General features: G+C 41.6%; 1 protein-coding gene across 4 annotated transcripts in view; it reads right to left on the bottom strand.

The window, feature by feature from the left end:
- Positions 1 to 76: 76 nt before the first annotated feature.
- The window catches only part of rttn (rotatin), a 30,846-nt gene continuing 16,888 nt past the window's right edge, over positions 77 to 14,034 (bottom strand). For 2 of the 4 annotated variants that reach the window (XM_004081247.4, XM_011488870.3), the window contains exons 29-49: positions 13,301 to 13,429; positions 13,103 to 13,213; positions 11,929 to 12,087; positions 11,575 to 11,652; positions 10,861 to 11,059; positions 10,690 to 10,778; positions 9,760 to 9,847; positions 9,423 to 9,615; positions 9,205 to 9,295; positions 8,830 to 8,980; positions 8,556 to 8,693; positions 7,881 to 8,077; positions 6,776 to 6,881; positions 6,515 to 6,606; positions 6,171 to 6,248; positions 5,760 to 5,886; positions 3,642 to 3,838; positions 3,232 to 3,502; positions 548 to 651; positions 322 to 391; positions 77 to 237 (exon numbers count right to left, since the gene is read on the bottom strand). In XM_004081247.4, the coding sequence (XP_004081295.1) occupies positions 158 to 237; positions 322 to 391; positions 548 to 651; positions 3,232 to 3,502; positions 3,642 to 3,838; positions 5,760 to 5,886; positions 6,171 to 6,248; positions 6,515 to 6,606; positions 6,776 to 6,881; positions 7,881 to 8,077; positions 8,556 to 8,693; positions 8,830 to 8,980; positions 9,205 to 9,295; positions 9,423 to 9,615; positions 9,760 to 9,847; positions 10,690 to 10,778; positions 10,861 to 11,059; positions 11,575 to 11,652; positions 11,929 to 12,087; positions 13,103 to 13,213; positions 13,301 to 13,429 (2,748 nt within the window). In that variant the 3' untranslated portion in view covers positions 77 to 157. Of the gene's footprint in view, positions 238 to 321; positions 392 to 547; positions 652 to 3,231; positions 3,503 to 3,641; positions 3,839 to 5,759; positions 5,887 to 6,170; positions 6,249 to 6,514; positions 6,607 to 6,775; positions 6,882 to 7,880; positions 8,078 to 8,555; positions 8,694 to 8,829; positions 8,981 to 9,204; positions 9,296 to 9,422; positions 9,616 to 9,759; positions 9,848 to 10,689; positions 10,779 to 10,860; positions 11,060 to 11,574; positions 11,653 to 11,928; positions 12,088 to 13,102; positions 13,214 to 13,300; positions 13,430 to 14,034 lie in introns of those variants that run through there. The other 2 variants (XM_011488869.3, XM_020712675.2) reach the window with 2 other exon arrangements.

Here is a 14,034-nt window from a genome sequence, read left to right as displayed (position 1 = left end):
AGAATCACAGTTTTCTTTATTTTTTAAAATACAATTTTGCTTTCAGAGAAAGTCGAAAAGAAATAAAGCAAACACAGATAGTTAAAATACTTTTATTAACTAAAAATAGATTATACAGACACACAACAGCATAAAAAAGTGAGATCTATAAATATATTCAGTTTTTAAGTAACTGAGAAAGGTTTTCCAGGCACTTCAGCAGGTGGAGTCTGAACGCTTCAGGTTTGGCTTCTGCATCTAAAAATCAGAAAAGCAGGACATTTTTTTATTTCAGATATTCAAATGTGAGGATATTCTTTTATTGAGGTGATAAAAACAAACCTTTCTTAGAGATGGCGTGGGCCTCCTCGATTTTCAACCGAACAGTTGGACACTTGAGGGAAGTCTTTGCCTTTTAAAGCCCAACAACAAAAATGTCACTTTTAGGAATATTCTTTGCTGTAAAAAAGGGATTCTAATCAAGTCTATCTTTAACTTCTGAGACCAGCAGTCACTAAAAAAACTAGCTAGTAAAAGTATTTTCCCACAGATTTAAGCTGTCGCGCACCCTCTGGTTGTTGTGTAGTAAAGCCCACAGTGCAGATGCTCCAATGCAGCGAGCTTCTATATCTTTACTGTCCAGGCAGGACAGCAGGACGTTCACAGCTTTATCTGAAACAAAGACCACAATTTAATGGAGTCAATTCAATAACAAGACAGTGCAAGCTTAAATATACATCTATATTAGAGGCCTAATACAAAATGTCATTGGAGATGAAGTCCCCATGATCTGATTTTGGGAAAAAGTCTTTCTAACTCTAATCTGGCTAACACTTTCACAGCTGTGAGTCACACTGGTTTGTCGCCCCTTTCTCACCGACATCCTCATTTCGGCTGAAAGTTGTTGTCAAAGTAAAACCATCGAAAAAGGTCTCGGCTTTTCCACAGGAAACAGTAAATACTGACACTTAACAGTTTCCACACCATGACGGCTACATCTCCCACCTGCATGCGTGCTGTACTGTGGGGGGACGCCGACGACATACACTGTTTGTAGTCTAAGCCGCTTCCTGTCTTTTCTTTCCCCTCGTGTTTTTCATCTGTGCACACCTGCAGCACGTGCACCGCATCTTTCAGCCAGTAAAAGGGATGAGCATTTTGGACGCTTCCGTCCAAACACAACACGGATTCTAGTCTGCATCAGAGATTAGGAGTTGTTGTAATTATTTAGCTGCTCTGCTTGAACGTCTGATACTCTTGTTAAGCTCGAGTTGACTTATTTACAAGCTAACAACTTTTTTTTGGCTTTTCTACACATCTGCTGACCACAGCCTATTAAAGAACAACAACAATAAAGAAGCAAGAACTACAGCTGCTTTCTTTCAGTGTGGTTTGTCATTTTCTCTTTTTAACCCATAAAGTATCTAGGATTTTAACACTGAAAACAGAATGGTGCAATGAAGTTTAAAGATCAATATTCAAGACAGATCAATGGCTAACTGTTCATTTAAAGTTATGGACCCACCGGGCAGGTGAGAGCGCCTTTGAGAACCCTTCAAACGCAGGTTCTTGAATGAGGGTTTCAATAAAAATAATAATAATGGATTGGATTTATCTGCACTTTTCCAGCCATAGCGTTAAGGGTGTTGCCCAAGGGCCCCCACTGAGTGATGTTAATTGATCGCTATTAATATGGTAATTGCCCCCAGTCCCATTGTTTATTCCCCTCTGGGAATCAAGCCCTGGATTCCTGCGTGGTAGCCTTCTACCTTACCAACCGAGCGACCCAGCCGCCACCAAGCTACCCAGTGTTCACACTAAACAAGCAGGGAGTGTTTATTTTTATTTTTTTTCATTTTTCTATTGTTTACTAGCGCTTGTCCATCACCTACAGTTAGAAGAGGTTTGGTGCAAAATGTCAAACTCAGAAGCCTGAAATGAGCGCATATGCATGTTTACGTAGACTTTTTATTGGAAGTGGCCGTTTGAACTCACGTTGCCCAGGGCGATGTGAACGCAGCTTCAGAGTTTGTATGCTGAATGTTAGAGAATTCATTTATACAGCACACTTTCTTTTGAAAACAAAAACTTCTTTCTGTGTCTTAGAGTCTATATGATGATATGAATCACCAAGTCAAAACATCTGAAGGCTCCTAACCCCCATGCTTGGTGACTCTTCACATGTCTGGTTTCCTGTAAATATAAAACCTCAGCATTCTCTCTCCACCTGAACACCCTCATCCAGCCCTGCAACCCCACCAACCCACCCACTCACTGTGCTCTGAAAGCATGCTTCCTGCCCACACGGTAACAAATCAAACCTCTCATTCAGTGATTCCATGTTGCTGAAAAAAACACAATTAGTTCATTTCAGTCTCACTTCTTAGACTGACACAAGCGACCAGACTAAACTCTTCTTCCCGATCATTTAGAATAAATATATGTGTCTAAGGATGTGGAATAAATGTGAAAAGTTGACTTTCTATTGAAACCTGCTTTATTGGGACATTTGGGAAGCGCTTTAAGGTTTGTGAGTTTAGTCGGTCTTTCAACTCATTTCTGGTTTGGAGCATTACGTTGTTTAACAGATAAAAAGAGACTCAGAATTGTTGCAAGCAGAAAGTCAGACTGAGCTCTATTTGACAAAGAACTCACATAATCCAATCAACACAGAATCTATCAAATGAGCGGAGAATCCCAGTTCAAATCAATCACCCGTTTGGGTTTTGGGTGTTTTAACATGTTCTTGTGCCATTTTTCTGATGGAGGGGGACATATATGAGAAAAATTCATCTTAAAATTGCATTTCTTACTATTTCTTTATTCAAATTGTTGTGAATCAGAAGCAGATGAAAAAAAAAGCAGTTAGAAAAAGATTGTAGCTGTGACGTAGAAACTACTATCTAGATCTGTGTATGTCTCTGATTTCCTCGTCCGAGCTGACATCTGACTCAAAACTGAACAGCTGCGATAGTGCTCGTCATTTCTGTCACACCGGTAATGTTAGGCTAGGGTTATGAGGGGCTGTAAGCTAGCGGGAGAGCGTGTAAACAGATGGATGACGGGAAGTGGGGGCGGGGTTATTTCATCCCAACAGTCACACCCACAACTCAAAGCTGAACTTCCAATGAACTCCTGCCGCTCTGCAGAAAATGACGTTTTTTGGCTATCACATACTTTTAAAATAACACAAAAGATGATCTAAGTGGGAATTTAAAACAAACCCGTTTGACACAAACGTCAGTTTCATACCACTGGTGAGGACATGTGACTTGTTTGCAGAGCAGAAGCAGAGGTTGTGGAGGATGAGCAGAGCGTGTCGGCGATGCGTTGCCAGGTCTGCCAGCATTTCCAGGCTTCCAGTCACCTTCAGGATGCTCTGCTGGCCGTCTTCAGCAGACGAGAGGCTGACCAGCAGTCTCAACCACAAACCCAAGAGGCTCCCACTCCCGCCTGCTGGCGTGGCCTTTACACCAGGAGCCTTTGGCACCGGCACGGACAGGAAAACCTGAAGGAAATTATTCTGAGATCACAAAAACATGAGGAAAAGGAGCATTAGCAATATGACAGAAAAACAGATCCTTTCTATTTACATACTTTCAAAGTCTGCATTTCATTTTATTCTTGTTTTTTAATGGGGTGGATTATTTTTATCCAGCTACCTTCTGCAGGATGCCTCTGCAGTCACGTGACGCAACCAGGTTAGCGAGGAGAAAGAAAGCGAGGTTCTGGATGGGACCGTTTGAGGAGAGCGAGGTCAGCTTCATGACGCTGTGCATCAGAGAGCTGTTGGAGGAAGAGGAGGAGCCTTTGACACCTGGCACTACACCGGGGCCGCTGCCACAGAGAGCACTGCATGCTGGGAGAACACGGAAAAGCAAATCACACAGGCAAAACATGTCAAATTTTTCATGAACATTCAGCTTTTATCTATTGAAAGTATTACTCCAAATATTTCTTGTAACAAATAAATATGTTCATCAAAATGTTATCAGAGAGTTTGGAATCATTTAGTGATTTAAATATGACAAAACTTTGATTTTTTTTTTATCAGAATTTCATCAAGAACCGGATCTTTATAGCTACATTTAATAATTGCTTCCTTCAAAAAAAAGAATATTGCCAGATAATATTAAAGGAAATTATTTGATACCTATTTTTAATATCAGCATCTAAGTCAAATGTACAAATGTATCAGTGAGCATTAAAGAAAAATGCTTAAATGTTACACTAACAACATTTTCTAAACACATCCTGATTTTCCTGGTGCTTTAAAGGCTGCCATAAAAAAAGATAAAACTATAAAACAGCTGCTTTGGTATAATAAATGGAATACGTAAAAACATAAACAGAAGAAAAAAGCTTTTCAGTAAGTATTGTCCTCTACAGAACCCTTCAAAAATGTCATAAAATAGACTTTTCTTTTTGTTTAGCTGAGAGGTGGCTAACAAAAATAAAGCTGCGTCCGTCTGCTGCACGTCTGTCTGCCGCCGTCGTAAAAGCATCTCCGCGCGGCTGCATGTGGTTTCATGAACACTGTCTGGTAAAAGCCGGGTTAAAAATGTGTGGAACGTCCATTTTACGAGAGAATGTGTGCTCAGATCAGATCAGAGCCTCCTAAAACCTCCATGACAGGTTACTCTGTTTAAATCTCCACTTTACTTTAAACTGAATGTTTGATGATGTGAAGCAAAGTATTATCTTCTTTCCCGGCTTCAGGCTACAGCTGCATTTTATTAAGTACTGTCTTCAATAAATTAAAGACTAATATCTGACAGAAATATCATAGTGCACTAACATCTGAGTAGGTCGTATGAATAATTATTGTTCATAAATATAAATTGGAGAAAAGAAGAAGTTGAATCATGCTTTATGTGTGAAATATTCTACAACTGCACAGGGATTGCAGACAATTCATACACGTTTTTATTGTTTTACAGGTCTGGGAGTCCATTACGAATGTTTGTGAAAATGATTTGTGGCAAAGTTGGAAAGCACCAACGGACTGGAAGTAGCAGAGCTAACAATGGATGAAGTTGGCAGGCCGGAGATGAAAGAGCCAGTAGAAATGTGGGACTCTCGGGAGGCTGCATGCTAGCCTGAGGGCGGATGGTGTAATAGTAAGCCTGACTGCATGCAGACTGAACACAAGCTGCCGTTCAGATAACCTTTAGGGAAATGCCGTGCGTGACTCCGCTCCAGTGTTTACATGCCCCCTGCTGAGAAACTGATGCCAATCAAGTGGAGCTCCAGCCACACACCAGCAGAAATACTGGCTCTTCTTATTCTTCACTGGTGATCAGTGTCACACAGACTGCAAAGCTGGTATACAACAATAGCACCTCTTTGAAGCTCGTCTTTCTGCTAATTTGACACGTCTTAGGAAGACATATTTGTGGACATGATGCTCAAACAAGAACATAACGGAGTAGGGTGACATTTAAAGACAAGAAAACAAGAATCCAAGACAGAGATGTTCTTTTCCCCCCCCCACTGGTCTTGAACTACACGCATACAAGACATAAGAGGACCACCCCCATCCTCCTCTAATAATAAAACGTCCCAACACTGCACCCATTGTGACTGGTGAGCAACCAGGCACTGGTCTTATAGCCTGAGTTATTCAGTTGTCACTGGAGCGCACAATGGGACTCTCAGTGCGGCGCGTATGACTTAGTCAGATTGCAAACAGCAGACCGGGGCGATGGACAGGCACAAAGGGCGCACAAACAAACGCAGACAGACGTGGAGTCTGACAGCAGAGAGACGAGCCTGCAGACCTGTTGTGCAGTTGGCTGTATAGACACACAAAGCCTCCAGTGCTGCTTCCATGGTGGGGTCATCCAGCAGGAGCCAAGGCCAGAGACCATGCACGGCCTGAGACAGGCGAGCGTCTGTGGCGGCCGTCTACACACACACACAGATAAACAACAGATTAACGACAGAAGGTCAAATAACCAATGCACAAACATTGAGGAGGACGTAAAAACAACCTTACGAGGACCAAAGAAAAAATCCTTTAGTCAAAATGAAACTCCCAGAGTGTATAAGAAAACAACTCAACATAACAGAATTTTTTGTGATGACATTTGACAAATAAAACTATGAAAGGTGCAACGATAAAAGCACCATGCGATCGAAGCACTGAAATCTGTGCTTCCACTAGAAAAGAATTAGTTAGAGAAGCTCACTTTGCTTTCATCATTGCAGTAAAGTGCACTCCGCAGGATCTCCACAGTCAGCTTCACTTCCTTTAAATAGACCGCTTCCTGATAGGATGGAAACCCAAAACAAAGAGAAAAAAATACTGAAATGTCTCAGACTAAAAACAAGCTTTGCAGCTCTCATTAAAGACCTGGAGGGAGAAGAAGGAGAACTTTCTGCTGAATAGTGCAAAGCATTTTTTCTAATGTTTATTCAAAAACTTTTTCATGTGGAATCAGTTTTTTATTTTTTTCTATCCAAGAGGCAAAGAAAGGCTCTCAGTGAGCACAGACATGCTGAGATGAAAAGTTTCCAGCCAGACTATGCCTACCTTTTTATGGAGGGACACCTTGCCAGGTCGGACGGATTCCAGTTGGGAATAACTCTGCTTCAGCTGCTCTACACAGCTGTCAATCAAACCAGCTACGACACAAATGAGATGTAATTGGACAATTTGGATAAACTGGTGAAATTGTTGGCATTAACTTGGGGATAATGGTTGATTTAGTTAAAAAGATACACACATTTTTGTTACTGTTTAAAGGAAAATGGTGAGAACAGTTGATGTCGAGCCTAGAAATTGGGGAAATACCTTTGGAGGCAAAATTTTGGGCAGAGGGACTGCAGGTGAGCAGTGTCATCAGGGCGCGACCAGTCAGCTTCTTCAAAGGGTCCCGAAGGCTCCGCTTCTCAAAGCTCTGAGGTCAACAATCAAAAGAGGAAAAGGTGACCGTTCCAATGCACTTCAGTCCTAATTGGAGGCTCATGAATTAACAACGTTCCCCTCTTACCAATAACGTAGTTCAAAAGAATCATTAAATAGTAAAAGAAATGAATGAAACAGGCCTAAACAAATACGACGGTGTCCTTCATATTTCATTGCATAACCTTTTGAGGAAATCCCTGCATTCAGACAATTTCTGGAACTTTTATTGGGACGTCTGCACCGGTCAACAGGGAACTGCTTCAGTATCTTTTGCAGATGGCATTTTATAGGTCCCTGAGCAAACTCAGGGTTCATTAGAACGCTTCAGAATAGACTACTGTTTTTCTCTGAGCCATTCTTTGGTGGTTTATCTTTGTAATTTGGGTCATTATCCTGTTGGGAGGACCCATGACCTGCAGCTGGGACCAAGCTTCCTGTGAAGCAGTTAGCTTCACATTGATCACCCAGAGATTTCATTCAACTCTGAACAGGTTCCAGACACCCTGAGCCAAACACACCGTAGCAGGTGCAGACAATGACTCGCCCCTCCTCTGTGTTTCACAGTAGGGACAGTCTTTTTATTTTCTTTGTGAACATTAAGATGATTTTGTCTTGCCCGTCCAAAGGAAATCCCATCTGAAAGTTGGTGGCTTCTTCCAGCCTTTTTTTTTTTAAACTCTTTTTTTACCAGGACGTCGAGCTGTGACTGTGTGGGATTTTTGATCACCGCAGTGATGAACCAGCAGGGGGCGCAGTGGGGAAAAAAAACGCTATTTTTTTCTTCAACATAAAGATAAAAGAAATGTATTTTTTGTTTTTCTATCAAAACTGTTTGTACATTTGAAAGATCAGTGATATTAGTCAATTAAGCGCGACTGTAGATCTGTTTTAACGATGCTGATTATTAAATGCTGAAGTGGTAACAAAAAACACAGCCGATGACTGAAGAGACCCTCGTGAGCATTGGAGACCCCCCCCCACTGCCACCTACCTGTAGTAACGACTCACACAGCTGGTTGGCCAGAGGTCCATTTAAGATATCTGACAGCGGGGAGCTGTGTTCAGAGTTTGGGATTGCTTCAGTGCGGCGGTTCGTCTCTTCTGTGAAAACTGTAGAAAGGAACTGCAGAGCCACTGTGTGGAGATGGTGGTCTGCATACTTCTCATTCATGCACTCTGATAATGTTCCTGCAGAATACAATCCAAACAGTGAGTTCTTGGGTAAAAACATTAAAAATTAAAAATTTGATCATTGCAAGCCTTAATTTTTAACCCTGTGAAGTCTGACTTTATTACCAGCTATTAAAAAAGACAAAAAAAAGAATCACTCGTGTTTTTGTTTTCAAGGGGAAGCGAAGTGGTTTAATGCATATTTAAGTCACCAGGCATCAAAGGGCTATTAAAAAAAATGTTAAAGATTAAACAAATTCTGTCAAGTTCGGTGGTGGGGGGTTAGTGGTTTGGGCTAAAAAGGTTTTTCAAAATGACTAGAAAAAGAGAACACAGACGTTTAGGAGGAAAAAGTCCCAAAAATCTCAACAATCTGAAGAATAATGTAAAAAAAAAAAAAAGACAAATTCACCAACATCATAGGTGGTAAAATGTCAGAAAAATGAGTCATATTAGTAGTTACTATTGTCTGTTTCTGAGTGGAGCCTGAGTGTACCTGCAAATGAGCGCCAGCGTCTCGCCAGAGCAGCAGAGACAGATGGGTGTATTGCAGAGCCGTTCCTCTTCAGCAGAGCTGTTAGGAGTGTGAAGACGTCATGCCAGCACGCACAAACCACAAGCCGAATACCTGCATCTAAGGAAGTAAAGACTGAGTCACAAAGTCTGACACTGGAACCACAAAGCCACAAAAAGATCGCACCGTGGGGAACAAAGTAAAATGACTGAATAAAACGTCCATTTTGAATTTTTCTGCATTATTTGGCTCTGACCTAATCCTTTCACATCCAGCATGAGAACAGCCACTAAAGCAGATAACAGCTGTTTCATGACCTCCATCTGGCCAATCAGCTCTTTGTCTGCAAGGATGCACAACTGCAGGAGTTTGGAAAATCCAGAGAGGAACTGAAGAGCAGTCACCAACTGAAAAGACAAGGAAAAACAAAACGGTTATTGCTGAAATCAGAGAACGAATAAAACCAGAGTTTCCTGCTGAAGTATTTCACCTAAGATGACATTTAAAGGTGCCCTGAAAACCCCCAATGCTGCACTCAAACTGTCACTGCATCGCACCAAGACAATTTCACAGGATTAATAGGAAGAAAAAAATCCTTATAATAGTGCTCCTATTAGCATTTTGTTTTCACCTGGGTCTTTATGTCTTCCCGCTGTCCAGGAAGGACATTCGGCATCCTCAGTTCAGTCAGGCACTTCTCTATAAGTCCAACATCCACCAGACTGATAAGGAAAATGATGAGTCATTTCATGAGAACATGTAACATAACTCAAGTTATTCTAGAAATAAAACATGATAGAGCGGCAGCAGAGCGGGACACTGCCACGGACCAATCATATTGTTTCTCACTTGGCTAACAGGTGGAGGAGCTGGTTCTGTCTGATGGCGGTGAGGACGAAATCTGGCAGGATGGCCAGCAGATTGGTCAGAACCCCACAGTGCGCCGTCAGAAGGTCAGGGGTAACAATGAGGGTGGCTTCCACGGCTGACAGCTGGGATTCCTGTGAGGTCACTGAGTTGCTTGTGTCTGTATCACTCTGGCCTACGAGACACAACAATAGTTAAGAGACAAAAAAAACCCTCTTGTTTGTGGTGTTAAAAGCACTAATGTTTCTAATTTGTCAGAGCAGTTCAATGTTTTTCAGATGTACCAAAAAAAAAAACAATTAATTTTTTTCTGTAGTACCTTGAGCCGTCAGTCTGCAGGCAGGAGGTTCATCAGCGATGCTTACAGCAGAGGAAATGTTAGGAGTGTGGGACCCTGAACCTTTTATCTGTAATGGATGATTGGAGACAATAAACATTCATTTGATTGAAATTCACTGGAAATAAAAGGGTTTTATAAGTTACAACATAATGGCATTTTGTAAACTTGACTTAGACTAGCTCTCACATAAAAAAAAGCTAAGCCACACCCTCATATTAAGACCGTAAACAAAACTTGTTTTTATACATTTCCATTTTTTTAACCTGGCATCTGCACTGACAAAGAAAATCTGAAAAAACAAGACAGTTCTCTTTAAAGGCCTACTCCGAATAACATTTTTTTTCATGTTCTTGTGACATTTTTTTGATAATGGAGAAAATTTATAAAGAAAATTAAGCTTAAAACTGCCCATCTATACCTATAGGCCACCTATCCCATGACCCCAAAAGGGACAAAACGGAATTGAAAATGAATGAAAAAGAGTATTTCTTTATTCAAATTGCTGTGAATCAGAAGCAAACAAAAAAAAAAAGCAGTTGTCTTACTCCATGCCAACAGTCCCACCCATAACTCAGAGGCAAATTTCTGATGAGCTACTGCCGCTCTGCAGGAAATATGTCCTGGATGACGACACAGGTTTTTTGATTTTGTCTAAAAACACCATAATCATAATATAAAGACCACTGAAAATAATTTGAAAATAGTTCCCGATACATTTTATTCCAGTTACAGTGTTTTCCTCCAACTCTGGCCATATTCCAGTTTTTTTTTTTTTTGCCTACATTTATCTTTTAGTCTTCTAACATGAAGGAAAAATGGGAAAAATTGCCCAAATACCAGAACCTTCTGCCATATTGACTCTACATCTGTGAAAGCTACTGGTAAAATAATAAACAATACTTTGCTGACCACAGTGCTGAAGGTAGACAGAGAGCTGGAAGGTCTTCTCGAGTCGGTGGGGGGGTCACATCTCCAAAACCATAAAGAACTTTCAGAATCTAAATAAACACAGCAGCAACATACAAAGTTATAATAAATCATTAAAGAAACCAGGGAAACTCTAAATAAATCAGAGCTTACCACCTGACACGTCACTCTTTAGACCGGGCCCACTGGGCTCGTCAAAACAAGGGGGAAGGTGAAAAGTGTGTCTGCCCCGGTAACAAGTGGTGGCAGAAAAAGCGACATTTTGGAAGTACTGACAGTGGTGGAGCAGAGCCTGCAGAGCGGGAAGACCCACCAGAGAGATACCGGACACTTCATCGTGAACACATGGGTGCTGGACAAGAAGAAAAGAGACATAAAGCAGATGTGCAAATGAACACTCGGTTAGTAAACATTCTGAACAAGAAAGGAGGAAAAAAATGATGCAACCATTTTAAAAGTTGCATTAAATGTCGTTGATAAACCAATAGTTTTATATTTTGCTGTTTATAGCTATTCCCCTTTTATTTTGAACACCTCTTGTTCAGCACAAGCTTGTTGTATATTATATTTATTAGAAACGTCTAAAATCATCTCCAGTCTCAGAGTAACTGCTTTCTAATTTAGGATTCATTTGGTGTTTTGACAGGGAAGCTTAATTAAAGTGAAAGTGAGAGCTGTTTTCCTGCACCACCAGTGCGGCTGCAAGCCAGCAACGCTTCTGCTCTCAACTCAACAAGACTTTTCTCTCTCAGTATGAGGCGAGAGGGACTGGGGAGTGGAAAGAGGTGGAGAGAGAAAAACAACACACACACAAAAAAAGTTAACAGCCTGTAAAGGCTTTTTAAAAAGGCTGGCGGATCTGCTGACCTGCCAGTGTGAGTTCTTGGCCTCCTCTGCGTTGGCAGGCATGGGCATCACCAGCAAGTTCTGCAAGATAAATGCAGCCTGGACGCAAACCACACAGAGAGGGATGAAAGAAAGACAGAGACACATGAAGCTCTCTTGAACTTGATCTGCAACAGCGCCATCTGCCTGTGTTTAACTGGTAACGCATGCATCCAGCCTCTGACTGATCGGATGCTTTACTCCACCAGTGACAGTTAGTAACACATATTTACCTTCACTTTGTTTCCTTGTCATATTCGCACATGTGAAGCACATGACAGGTGTGTGAATTGCAACGTTCACTCACAAAGCTGAGTTGTAGTTTTAGCACAGTACCTCTCTGCGGACCATGCTGGTCTCCTGCTGGTCCAGGAGGATGTTGAGCAGCGTGCCCCACAGACCGCCGCTGATGTTCTGACAGCTGCGACACAGAGCCTGGCATCCACTGGCCACAGAGGACAGAGCAGCTCCTAAACCCAAACTGGCAAACCTCACCTGTCGGGGAAAGATGTGCGTGTTTGATAGGAGGTTTAAAGATGTCACTGCGTCAATTAAAGACAGCATGTGTGTTGCTAATGCTGATTATTATTGCCCGCTGCAGTTCTGGACTGCAAGGACCGTATTGTTTTTGCAATTCTTCCTTCTTACTGCATCTCTGAGAAAAATAATGTCACCTCTACCACTAATCGAAAAACTCACCCAAATGTGCACGCACCAGGCTAAAATGTCTCATAGGGCTAAAAAAAATTATACTCCACAAATGAAAACACAACACATGTTGGGAATACCCGAGAGAAGCTTAGAAGTTAATATAGCACAGGACCTAGGGCTCTGTGGTCTTATGGTAAAGTGTGAAATTTGGTAATTTTCACATTTTCGCACAATACGGGGCAAAAAAAACCAAAAAACCACTTGTTTGAGGGATCTTCACAAAATTTCACACACACGCCACTAGGCTAAGTCTACATCCACTACTGAAGTTTTGTTGACCTTTGACCTCAGGAAGAGGCTGTATCTTGAAAAATAATCATCTTTGTTAACCAGTTACAAATTGAATCTCCTCCTAGGGATTTTAATTTATCGCCTCCTAACCCCTCGAGCATCATTAGGAAGTTATTTGGTAAAAAATGTCGGGTTTAGAAGTTGTAGATTTTTAATGGCATTAGCATGGAGAGCTTGCAAAGTAGCTCAGACATTTGTTACAGGAATATTGCGAAAACTTAATGCACGAATCCCTGGCTAAGGCTGATTCTTCTAAAAATTATGTGAATCTGTTCGTCTACCTCAAGCGACAAAAACATAAAATGGTTGCTATGGAGATCAAACCAACAGGAAAGCCACCATTTACAAAGTGGCAGAAGGGAAAGTCAGGAGGGTGTAGCAGCCGCTCACCCAGATAGTTAGTTTATAGAAGTTAGATAGAAGTTTATAAAAGTTTTTAATTGGAAAGTAAAAGCAAATAACAGAATTCTTTTTAAATTCAAGAGCAGAAGCTAGCGGCTCTCTGTACCTCTTGATCTCGGTCCACCCAGAGTGGAATTAGCCAGGCCAATCCCAGCGGAGAGGCTCCAGCATCCTCAGTCGTCCGCTCACTTCCCAAATACCACAGAGGAATCGAGTCCTGAAGGAGAGCAAATACAGAACAAAAGTGAAGTCCGCGTCCAATCTGGAGAGCTTCTGAAAGAGTACAAAATGCATTTGTGTTTGCCTTCTCTTTGTTTTCAGTCATCATCTCGTGGGATAGATGCAGCAAGCAGATGACAGCATTCTTGGTTACACCTTTTCCCATGAAAGACAGCGAGTTACCGCCCCACTCAACATAAAAGGAGGAGATAACCTGTGAAAATGACAGGAAATGGCGTGAATCAATGCATATTTAGGTTTAATAGCAGGAGAGCCTGGAATTTCCTGTCTGGTCTGTAATTCATCTAAGAAAATAAAGAAAAAAAAAAAAACAATAAGAAATGTCAGCCGAGTAAAAATGCTTCCTCATAAAAGATAAAAGCAAACTAAGTCCTTGCAGGACACTGCAGTCAAATTAAACCTAAATACAGCCGAGAGACTAATTACTTTGTTTTTGCGTGCCATCAGAATGAGGCCGCACAGAAGAGCAGATGAATAGAGACGAGCTAAAGGCCAGCCGAGCTTTTGGGCCCCGGACTGCCAGGAGAGTCGCGTGAGAGCCGAGTTTGGGGGTTTAAGAGGGCGAAGGTTTGCTATCTTTCAGTAACCAGGTAGACGGAGGCGGCCAAGAGACATAGCAGCAAATTAAATGCCAATCTCCATTCATTTCTATTTAATGTCAGTAAAGGGTTTCCAGCGGAAAAAAGAAAAGGGAAAAAGAGGTCTGCGCTGTGTAAACAAGATAGTGGAATCCACATGGGTCTTCATTCTCAAAGAAAAAACAAGTGTTTGGACAGCTCTGTGCTGACGACTGCTGTA

The sequence above is a fragment of the Oryzias latipes genome, chromosome 20 (genome assembly GCF_002234675.1).
Source record: "Oryzias latipes chromosome 20, ASM223467v1".
Classification (NCBI taxonomy): Eukaryota; Metazoa; Chordata; class Actinopteri; order Beloniformes; family Adrianichthyidae; genus Oryzias; species Oryzias latipes.
The sequence above is the reverse complement of the archived record's forward strand: the minus strand, read 5'-3'. Positions and strand labels throughout refer to the sequence as shown.